The sequence below is a fragment of the Anabas testudineus genome, chromosome 13 (genome assembly GCF_900324465.2).
Source record: "Anabas testudineus chromosome 13, fAnaTes1.2, whole genome shotgun sequence".
Lineage (NCBI taxonomy): Eukaryota > Metazoa > Chordata > Actinopteri > Anabantiformes > Anabantidae > Anabas > Anabas testudineus.
Window position 1 is genome coordinate 22,913,536 of NC_046622.1, and position 11,730 is coordinate 22,925,265.

At 44.1% G+C, this 11,730-nt stretch overlaps 1 protein-coding gene across 2 annotated transcripts; it reads right to left on the reverse strand.

Moving 5' to 3' along the window:
* Positions 1-4,106: 4,106 nt before the first annotated feature.
* Positions 4,107-9,040, reverse strand: colca2 (colorectal cancer associated 2). 2 transcript variants are annotated; one of them, XM_026378697.1, is made up of 5 exons: positions 8,951-9,040; positions 6,917-7,017; positions 6,422-6,473; positions 5,356-5,690; positions 4,107-4,707 (listed from the first exon to the last, which is right to left on the reverse strand). In XM_026378697.1, the coding sequence occupies exons 1-5, from the start codon at positions 8,955-8,957 to the stop codon at positions 4,351-4,353; spliced, it is 852 nt and encodes a 283-aa protein (XP_026234482.1). In that variant the 5' UTR covers positions 8,958-9,040; the 3' UTR covers positions 4,107-4,350. The 2 variants fall into 2 exon arrangements, with proteins under 2 accessions (XP_026234482.1, XP_026234473.1); XM_026378688.1 differs by lacking the exon at positions 8,951-9,040 and having other exon boundaries at positions 6,917-7,297.
* Positions 9,041-11,730: the final 2,690 nt, after the last annotated feature.

Sequence of the window (11,730 nt, forward strand, 5' to 3'; positions counted from 1 at the left end):
TTATAACTAGATTCAACTTGCAATTCATCATAAGCCACCCGCATTTTGAAAAAAAAAAAACAAAAAAAACTCACATACTTGTTCTGCAGCTTTATCTGATAATGATAATATTGAGCAAAAGCCCACAGGCCAAGTTTCGGTGTAAAACAGTCCAAGAAAAGGGGAGAATATGTTCTAAAAGGTATCTGTTAGTCATAACCACAATTAACATCATGTGGATTTGTGGGAGGAAACTCAAGGAGGCACAGAGAGAACACGTCTACAGCTCTAAATACAGCACGGTCAGGGTTTACTCTTGTCCTTGTACTCAACAGGGGGAACAGGGTAAATCATGTTTTGATAAAGGTCAGTTATGATTATTTCCATAGAAATTCACACTTTTCTCTCATTTGTCACTGTACCTGCAGGGTTAACATAATCTAGTTGAGGTATTATCTTGTGACAGCTGGATTTAGAGACTCCCAAACAAGAAAAGCAGGGAGCTGCTACAGGGGGCAAAGTGCTGCATTTTTAACCATGTGGCAGAATCACATTCCAAAGTTCATGTGAGTTAAAATGAGGCCACAGCAGTGGCTTCACTGAAAAAGATATCATCTGGTCTCTATGTGAACCGTGTCCATGCAGAGATCTTCACCACAGAATCATATCTATTTCTAATGCAGTGCTCCCCGAGGGCCTGAAGGCCACGATGGAAGATCTCTATTTGCAAACACAGTCTTTCACAGACTTTTACAGTCTTTGATTTTTAGTGCACAAACCATCATCACCACTGTGGTGCAATGTGGAACAGACACAACATTTTTGCAAATGCTACCAATCAAGAGTCAGATTTTATTTGCCTAAACTGATTAGTTCACTAATCCTTCTTTGTGGGCAGGACCCCCACTCTGAGACACAACGTAGATGGAGATATGTGGCCTTGTGAGTCACTATTGTAATCCCCTGCTTGCTTTCTCATCAGAAGTTCCCACTGGAGCCTTACGAGACCCCTGAAGGGATGAGGCACGTAAACACACACACAGACACACACACAGATAAACACACACACAGATAAACACACACACAGATAAACACACACACAGATAAACACAGGCATCTCTCCTCTCGTGCAGCCTTGTCGGGCTATATGCCAGTCCCAAGAATGCTGCGGGAGAAACCCTTGAGGTAAAACGGCGACACTTCAGATCACTCCAGGCTTGTTTACTGTGACACAGATTAGGTTAGGGTGGATCAGATCTTGATCTGTTTCAAACTGCGCTGGTGACACTTAGGAGCCCCACATTCCCCATCCCTTTCACTTTAATGCCTGGGAGCCCTAACCTAGTCTCTGTCTGCAGCAGATTACTGTGTGCCTTCCAGGGGATTACAGCTTTGACGCTCAGCTTTCTGTTAGGCCCCTGGGTAGAAAACAATGACATGAAATGCTGTTGTTAGCAGTTTATGATGGTTTAAGGTACAGCAACACGTCAGCTACACTCCATCAGGTGCAGACATAAAAGATCAGGTTTCTATGCTTCCGTAAAACAGCTGAAGCCTCAATTAAGGACATTTGATCAAAACTGTGCACAAGGTGCCACCTTTATGGTAAAATTGGCACCAACGAAGCAAAGGAGAGAGTGTGAGGCATCTGTGTGTGAGAACTTTTTGGGTGGGAAAAGGTTGGGTGCCCTCTCGTTGTCCTGGACTGTTATCACTCTCCATTTAGAACAGAGAATGACAACTTTCTACAAATTAGGGGCCATGTCACGACATGCAGACGAGCGCATGGCCTGTGGTGTGATAGATGTGGTACAGGCCTCACACACGCAAAAATGAGTTCACCTGAGGACAAACCTTTTGCCAGATTTACAGCCCCTGACATTCAGTGCAGCAACAGCAGCCTCCACTGCAGAAGGGTGAAAGGTGTGGGTATGTTCATCAAAGCGCTCGACCCTCCACACAGTTTAGGATCCTCATTTGCATGTAAACCTGTAATCTGTTTGCTTTATGATTTATAGAAAAGGATACCTGGCTGCCCAATAATCAAGTGCACAGTGTTGAAAACCATGGTAACCTATAACCAGAAGAATCCACTGAGGCCTATACATATGTCCACCCTGGGCAATACTATTAGGAAACACTAAACACTACAACATTTTATTGCTATGCAGATGATACACAGCTATATTTATCAATGAAACCTGAAGAAATTAATCAATTAATCAAACATCAAGCTGCTTAAAAGATATAAAGGCCTGAATGTCATTGAATTCTCCTAAATTCAGACAAGACAGAGGTCATTTTGTTTGGTCCTGACATAATGACATAACATTGGCCTCAAGTAACACTGTGAGCAATCTCTGAGTTATTAGGACATCTCCTTTACATCATACATGAGGAATATTGGTAAAATTAGGAGCATCCTGTCCCAAAGTGATGCTGAAAAACTAGTCCATGCATTTGTTACTTCCAGACTGGACTATTGTAATTCATTATTAATAGTTTGTCCCAATAACTCATTAAAAGCCTCCAGTTAATCCAAAATGCTGAAGCCAGAGTTCTGACTGGATTAGTAAGAGAGATCATATTTCTCCTACGTCTACTTCTCTTCACTGGCTCCCTGTAAAATAGAGTTTAAAATACTTCTACTCACATATAAAGAACTTAATAATCAAGCTCCTCTTCTGTGGAACCAGCTCCCAGTTCAGGTTCAGCTTATAGTAAGAGATGGATCAGGTGACTCTAAACCATCTCTTAGTTCTGCTGCTATAGATTAGTCTGCTGGATGACCTCTACTGACACACTGGGCTCCTCTCCTCTTTTCCTCTCGTCTATACATTCAAATGCTACCACTGCATGTCATTAACTTTGTGTCTTCTCTCTGCTGTAGTTGTGCTTCCTCCTCTCTGTCTCCCTCTCTCTGTTCTCCTCTGCAGGTATCCTCAGTCTTGGAGCTGTGTATCTCCAGAGTGCAGTTACTGGTCCTATACCAACCTGCCCAGTGTTTTTCTTGCTTGTTGTTGTTGTTTTTTGTTGCCTGCTGTTCTTTTCTCTCTCCTCTTTCCACTCACCCCAACTGGTCAGATGGCCGCCCACCCTGAGCCTGGTTCTGCTGGAGGTTTCTTCCATTAAAGGGAGTTATTTCTCTCCACTGTCTCCTGGTGCTGCTCAAGTGGAATTGTTGGATTTTCTATATAATTCTACATACAGTTATATTTTGTAAAGTCTTAAACATTAAGCCCTGTAAGTGTCTTGATGATATCTTTTATGATTTGGTGCTGTATAAATAAAATTGAATTTATTTAAATCTGGCATCAGTTCAGGTCTCAGAGCTGCTGCCAGTCAAGTCTATCAGTCGTCTTCAGGCCATTCAAGCTCCTTTCCTGGTGTTTCTCTGGCACGTCATTAAGTTCTTAGATTTTCCAGACATTCTACCACTATCTGTGATATTTGTGATTTGCCAGCTGAAAAAGCCAAGTCAAGTAGATTCCAACCACCTTCACCTTCAAGCGTGTGCTTGATGTCTTCACGTGCTGCTCTGTGATGTTACCTCAAAGCTTCTTTAGCTTGGTAAATGCCCTTGTTTGCTGAATGAAAAATATGTATGAAAAGTGAAAGTGGGCGAGGCTGGAGAGCAGGAGATGGAGCGGGCTGTCCACCAACTGTAGGCTTGGTGGTTCAGTCCTGAGCTCCTCCACATGTTAGAGAATCCGTAAGTGGCTCCTGTGTTTGAGTGGCTCTGTGTGAGGTGCTTTGGAAGCTCAAGTGAAGTCACAGTGCTTAATCTTTATCCTTCTTTATAATCTACTAGTACATTCTCTCTGCAGGTTAGATCAGGATTTGTTCTCTTCAGTGTTGCATCACAGCACAGTTCAGCCCCAACATGTTATTTGCATTCTTCTCCCACATTTTTGCACTTCATGAAAAAAAAAGAAAGAGCCTCAGCCTTATAGGCAACGTGGAAGCTAATAGGGGTGTTGTTCAGGGAGGAAACCGTGACCCTGCAGGAACAGACGCTGATGACACTGACTGAACTGACTGGCTCTGAGTCCAGCTGTCGGATGCCACGTTAGACTTTATCAAGCGTGTTAGTAAACAAAACACTCACGCTGGTGATTTTAGAGCATTTTATTTAATTAGAGCAACAAGTTGTGTGTATGAAAATAAATTTAAGCAGTACAAAAACAAAGTCACTGATGCAAAAACATTGACATTTCCATCCATTAATCATTCATCATATTCACTCCAACAAGGTAAAAATCAGTTCAAACATGCTCCCTGGAATGCAAAGGGGAACATCAAGCAAACAGCCTGACGGAGTACTTGGACAGAATCATATTTACAGACGACATAACAATACTGTTGAAAGTCTCATGATAGTACGTTGTAACACATCTCAGAGCTCATCTGAAAATCCCTCTTAAAATAGTTCTCTTCCACAGGGCAGGCGTAAGGATAGTCTGTGGTGTTGTAGTAAGGTGCATATTCAGGGACAGAGAAGCTCTCCTGCTGGCCTGGCCAGCAGTGGGGCAGGCAGTAAGAGTCCTGGACACTGCAGTGCTGATAGTGGTAATGCTCTGAGCTGAAGCTGTGGTAGCTGGACTCCATCCTGGTAGGCGAGTCATAGCAGGAGGAAGAGGAGGAGGAGGAGAAAGAGTCCTGCGGCGAGTAGCTGTTGTGATCCATGGGGCTGCAGAGCTTCAGCGATTCTGGCGAGGAGCAGGAAACCTAGTAGAGAAGGAGACATGGAGGATTATGATGAGGATCCGTTCTTAGCTGGGAGTGTCACGGACACCAAAGTGACACTAGGCCACAGGCTCACCTGGGACGCCTGTGAGTGGTGTTTCTGTTTAAGTTTTCAAAGTGCATTAGGCTTCTTTTTCCTTTATTAAAGCTGTTGCAGTAATACTGTTCCTGCAGTGACGTGTATACAGTATGTCTCAATGCAACATTTCATTACTTGCTAGTATGTGCTCCCACTTTTATGTCAAGCAAAGACAGCTCTGATTGCAAACAGAACACAATTGCAGTGGCTGTTCTGCAGTGTGCCTGCAGGCCACACAAAGATGCCGTTCTAACCGGTGCACAAGGCTAGGTGCTGGACTAACAGCCAAGAAACAGGCGATTTGAAGTTGCTTGGGGTGATAGAAAACCTTCATTATTGCAAAGCCATTGACTCTTAGCACTTGTTCCTATTCAGTGTTTGGCATGCATTCTGCTTATTTCACAGTTCAGTTAAAGTTGAATGTTATTGAAATAGTTATGGAATGATTCACCCTGCAGCTGCCAAGCCTAACCCTACCTGTCACAAGAGAAGGGAAATAAGCTGCACATTTCTAACGGTGCTTTGGTCAGTGTCAGTGAAGACAAACCTACCATCTCATGCCCATAGTAGTCCGCATCTGAGGAGAGCCCGTGGCACCAGGGCAGCGGGTAGGTGGGAGGGGGAGGCAGGGAGGCGCTGTAGCCGCCTCCGCCGCCGCCGCCGCCGCCGCCTCCGACGATGCTGCTGCTGCTGTTATTCCCACTGTAGCCGCTGCTGGTCAACATCATGTCCCCAAACTGCTGCTGGCTGTCGTTTAATGTCCCCCCCTGCATCTGCATGGCGCACGAGCTATCCGGGAACGGGGCGGTGCGCAGCTGGAGGGCTCGCGCGCCACCGCCGCTCGCGTCTGCTGCGGGAACAGCTGGATGAGGGTCCACATAGCGACCTGACAGCACCGGGCAGGGAAATACAGTCAGCGTGGAAATCAGACAGGAGAAATGCCATCCCGATGTGCGAAGTTAAATCTTCTACGTTTTGGATGCACGTCACACAGGATGTATGGCGCATTTCAAAATAAAAGCTGCGTAATGTTATTATGTTCTGGTCCTAGTCCAGCGCAGGGAACACATGGACTATTTGGACAAGGTGCACGGCAGTGTTTGAATGGAGACACATCACAGGAAGACATTTGAATAGGCCTATAAGTTCAGAGAGTGATGTCATGACACCATCAGCCAACACATTTGAATGTAGACTGGGTTTATAAGAAGCGACCCTGCACTGTGGGAATGGCTGGAAATCTTTGACAGCAGACTTTTTTTTTCTGTGTAGCTCATCATGAGAGTGGGTTTTGATATCAATACTTTCTTGTTCAGGATAACTGCCTGTTATCAACGACATCAGCACGTTTTTGGTCTCTGTTTCTGTTTTTTTTTTAAAGAAAAAGTTTAATTTCATTTTTCTGCAGCTTGCTAAACATGGGAGGGTGGCATGGGGGGGGGGGGGGGGTAGTTATGGTTATATTTTTAACGTGGATCACTGCTAATGCATGCAAATTTCGACATGTAGCCTGTGATTTATATAGATGAGGGTGGATGCAAATGCTGCAGTGGGTGTAGAGCTTTAACGGATTCACTCTGAACACTGGACCTGGATGTCGGTGCTGGGCAAACTCACTTGGAAAAGCTGAGACGCAAAAATCCTGGAGCTCCGTACCAGCCTGGGATATCTGTCCGTGAAATAGAAGAGGAAGAAGAGGAGGGACAGGAGGCACAAGGGGAGAGAGCTGATTAGATATGCATGTCCAAGAATGTGGCGATGCTGTGTGTGTGTGTGTGTGTGTGTGTGTGTGTGTGTGTGTGTGTTCTTTACTTTTTACTTTTTCAAGTAGCTGTATGAGTCTGGATTTGTGCGATTGTGTGTGTGTGTGTGTGAGAGAGCGAGTGTGTGTCTGTGTGCTTTGCTAAAAACGTTGGGGTGTTTTCTTGTGGGACGATCAATCATTTACAGGGCAGTTAAATTGTTTTTTCAGTCCTGTTGGTCTGACAGTTAAAAGGTAGAGTGACAGTAGGGATGTACTGGAGAGAGAGAGAGAGAGAGAGAGAGAGAGGGGGGTTTGTGTAAGTGTGTGTGTGTGTGTGTGTGTGTGTGGTTGTGTGTGTGTGCTTTTACCGTTTTCACTTTTTTGTTATTGGCCTCCCGGGCTCTGTGCCTCTGCAGCAGCTCTTTGACCGTGGTCTTCACCCGGACACCCTGGTATACCCTCGGCGTATCTGCGAGAAGACAACAGTCACTCATGTTTACTAAACACCCACCCACTGGACAATAGCAGACACCTCTCTACTCCACCCCACATGGCCCTGCTTCTCCCCCACGCCCCGTCTCCCCCTCCTGAGTTTAAGACCACAATGTGCTGTTCTAATTGATCTGTTTCATACAATAAAAACATGTTGCCCCGCATTAAAGATACTTCTCCATGAAGTTGCTGCGTCTCCCCGAAGTCATCACACATCCTAATAAACTGCTGCCTTGTGTTGTTGAATGGTGTTTTAAACTTTGGTAACTTTGGTTTTATTCATGTTAGAATAAAAAACAAAAAACAAACACTTTGAGTTATGTCAAGCGCTCCGGTGTCCACCGACTTATCGGTGCGTAAAGGCTGATTATCAGCGCTCACTGTTCTCTGAGGGTCTGAGGATTTTCGATCGATTACCCCGACCTCAGAGCCCCCCAACGCCGGCCAGGGCCCCCGCTTTACGGCAGCGCACAGCTCCTCGTCAGCTATTATGCCGACAGCAGACTGTTTTCACTGCGGCGTGTGTGTGTTTAGTGCTCCCGAACCACCCCGCCCAGGTCAGGAACAAAGGGGAAACGGCTCAAAATGCAATACTGTGAGTATACGATTCCGATCTTAAACGCAGATATGGGTGAAATTGATAGAAGGAATGTTGACTGAAAAGTCTAGATCGGTGTAGATGATGAACTAGGTGTAGGATCGTTTGGTGAAGTTGGATAAAAGAAGTAGTCGGGGCGAGCGCGTAAAACGCACGGAGAGCTGTGAAGAGTCCGTGAAGCGATCGGTGACTAAAAACGTGAAATCTGTCTTAGAAAACGCGCTGGAGTTGTTGATCCGAGCTCAGATCGTGTTGGAGTGTGTTCAAAATCAAGTTTACACTGGTGGCTATCAGTGAAAACAGCCTGCTCCGCGTGATCGCCATGTTACCAGAGTGCGGTCACTCAGTAACAGCTCGCTCTGAGCTTTACTTTGATCAGATTGTCTTATGGAAACATTTCAACAGCGATTTCACGTGTTTATAGTTCAGATCCAAGCTCCACTCCAATCTCTGTTACTTTATTCAAATCACCCCTGCCCCCATCTTGGATATGTGACAGCGAAACACTATGGCGCTTTTACGGGGGAATATGCGGCCGTATTTTTCCTATAGGTTAAGCTTAATTAAGGGAACACAGAAAGAACGTCTCACATAGGTGCACGTAATTTAGGCCTAAAGGCGTAATTTCAAGCACTCGCCAGTGACGAGCCGTTTGGGAAAAGGCTATTTGATAAGAGACGAAGCCTCGGCTGCGAAACCTCATCTGATAAATATTCATACAGTTAAATGCTACTTCATGATTTGTCTTAAATGTGGCAAACACTCGTCCAAAGTTGCACGGCAGACACATCCCACTCAAACACGGTTACTCCTATCGTCCTGTTACGCACAGTCAGCCCGGACAGAGAGGACACGGCTGAGCTGCGAGCTCCACAAATTAATCTTAAGTAAAAATGGCTTTGAAAATGATAATGCACGTGTCGTAACGTGTGTTGGGACATTGGATCAGATCAGTGTTAAGCATGTAATAAATCCAGAAACGTCGTCAGGAGTGTGTGAATGGAAAAAACCGACTCTCCTAATCCGTCCACCAACGAGGAAATTGGTGGAATTAAAATCTAAACGTTTACCAGCTGAAGCACAATTTCACTGTTGGTCACTTTAAAGCCTGTATGATTTAAAATCTGTGATGAAATCAACCTCCTGACGGGGGGTTAAAAAAAAAAAAAGAGACTGCTCATTCCCCACCTTACTCTGCTGCTCTTTTCATTTTTGTCACTAAATAATCCATATTTCTCTTCTCTTTTCTGTCTCAGCAGGAGAAAACACTGCAAAAAGGGATTTCCAGAGGGAAATCCGACATGAAACTCACCAGACATGATGGCACAGATGAGGAGAGGCTCTCTGGAGAAGACCTATGGGGCTCCACAACGTCCTTTTCTGCCTCAGCAAAATGGCCAAGAACGAAATTTGTGCAAAAGTCTCCAAAAATCTCAACACAAATGTCTTACAGCAGAGTCAGAGCATACAACAATATTGTAATATAGCTGGGGACATATTAGTTTGAGATTTTCTCCCTCCATGCCTACTATTTAAAACCCCTAGAACTCAATGATTTGACAATGATTTGATTGCGCGTTACTTTCAATTTGAATATTCAGAGGCAACCGACTTATATCGATTTTTCAATAAAAATCACTACGCATGGACATTGTAGAAGCTCTACTATAATGTAATATATTTCTATTTTACACTTTGACCCAAAAGAAATCCAACTTTTATTAATTTTATCCTCCTTTTGCAATATCACAGCATCACACCCCCTCATTAAGCACTACAGCAAAGGGTGCTTCATGTGCGCCACTTAAACACCGCAAATCCCCTTCAACGTGCCGCCATGCGCCCGCCGAGGCCACTCTGCACGACTTGCTGCTCATTCATTTATATTTTTAAGCTTAATTCCAGAGAAAATACACAGTAAAGTGGGAAAGAAGTGGGCGTGGCAAAGGGCAGCAGCCATCTTTAGCATCGCAGGCCTGGGAGCTGCTGCAGCAAGGTGCTCTGTGAGCACAGCAGGGTGCAGGGAGAAGCAACTCTTCCACTGTAGAACATTAGCTTTTAAAACTTTTATTTATTTAGATAAACAACAAATGAGCCACTATTAGTATTTTTATTATTAATATTTATTTTTAATTTTATTATTATTTGCACACAATTTGGCAAATGTCTAATATAAAAAAAAAGCCTTCTTTACTCAACACTAAATCACTAACTAACCACGTTTATGAGCGGGGATTAAAAATAAAATCTCTTTTTTTTAGGTCTTAATTATGTTTAGAAACAGCTGTTTGTGAAGCAGCCAGCTACACCCTGTTCACAGCAGCCTGGAATAATGCAGCCTCACACTCTCTGCTGCTTTGAGTAGGTGGGTTACATGTTGTGATTAATTTAGTGACTGGAAATTAAAGAATAATTCACACTTGTGATCTGTCATGTTCAGACAGCTGTGAACATCTGGTTCTCTCTCTAACTGCCTCATTTGGCTCCTTATCGACTCCCACTATAAATAGCGTTGTAATTGTTAGGATTATTATTATTATGCCTTATAATAATAATGTCACAGACATTCTTATAATGTGCAGCAGTCTTCACACTGACTGAAGAACAAACGTCCTCTATCCTCTCTAATATTTCATGGTTTTGTTGCCTTTTTTTTTTTTTTTTTAAAGCGCTCCTTTATCGTCTCAAACGCTGTGCACACATTTCCTAGTTCAGTACATTACACACCATTCCACATCGATGCTTCTTCTTCCCTGTGCTCTGCTCTCCATCACCCCATCCATACTTTTTACTCTCTGCCTCCTCTTCCCGCTCAGCGGCTCCTCTCCTCCGGCTGCAGCAGCGGTGCAGCGGCTCCACCTAGTGGTGAGTGATGAGAAGCTCCTGCTCCAGGCTGCATGAATCCACCCTGCAGAGTTCAACACAATGAACTGACTAATGATCCAGGCTTTAGGCGTGACTGGTAAAACTTGGATTATTGACAGTTTCAATTATATATAATTTAATTCCTGGTCCTCTAAATCCCCTGTCCCCCTTATTCTCCAACTAGCCTCATTGCTGATCACCTGCATCAGGTGAGTTGAGTCAATCAGAAGCGGGAAGATACCAGTTCACTTCCTCCACTTCATCTTCCAGCATCTGACTGGCTGAACACACCTGATCCAGGTGACTGGCAGTGGGTAGGGCAGGTCAGGGGGACCCTGAGGACTGGATTTCCTGGAGCCCTGGTGTTGACAATAAATGTGAACCAATCTGATCTAGCTTTTAGTCGGTTGTTGGCCTAAAAGCTATTTGTGTAACACTTCCCTACAGTCCCAGCATTTAGTAGTTATGAACATACAAACAATGAGGCAGTGATTTGACTGGACAGATGTTTAATGTATTCATGTATTTAAGTGTAACTACAACAACGAAACATCCAAACCTGTTGTGTAAACAGTTGATGCATATGATGCTGTCATACGTTGCCAGTAGTTTGACAGACATGGATTATTTTAACACAGTTAATAGATCGACTGTACAAATAAGCAACAGAACAGACAGCTTGTCCATGTTTCTGAAACAGTCCTCAAAATATAAATAAACTGAACATCCCATCCTTCCAAACAGTTGGTTGTGTCTGTTCGTCCACTTTTCAACCACATGATGACTGCTGAGTGACAGGTACCGCCGTGCTGTGGCTACGCTTCAAATAAGTCGTTTCATTTTGATATTCATACGATATTCAGATTTTCATATTTGACATTCGTCAAGAACAAGCATGCATGGGAACAGCAAGGTTCTATGTAGACCTGTCCTCTAAGTTCTATATAATAATCTCCTTTAAAAGGGGCAAAGTGTTCACACCATGCAGAACATGTGGCGACGTGCTGTGCATTGTGCGTACTGTGCTAACGTTGATTTCATTTGTAAAGACGTGCACTACAGAGCTGAAACTACTTCACTTTATTCTCACCTACACACAGATATAAGGACATATACACTGTACAGTTTACTAAAACACAATTTCCACTTCTTTCTATTATGTTGAACTACTTCACGACCTTAACCCCCCCACACCCACCCACCCACCCCCACACACACACACTGGTA

Bases quoted from the DNA above. Each gene is read 5' to 3' on its own strand.
- colca2 (XM_026378688.1), bottom strand. From the start codon at position 7,042: ATGAGTGACTGTTGTCTTCTCGCAGATACGCCGAGGGTATACCAGGGT. The intron at 5,691-6,421 runs GTGAGTTTGCCC...CGGTGCTGTCAG, and splicing joins TTGCGTCTCAGCTTTTCCAA to GTCGCTATGTGGACCCTCAT. The intron at 4,708-5,355 runs GTAGGTTTGTCT...CTTCTCTACTAG, and splicing joins ACTACTATGGGCATGAGATG to GTTTCCTGCTCCTCGCCAGA.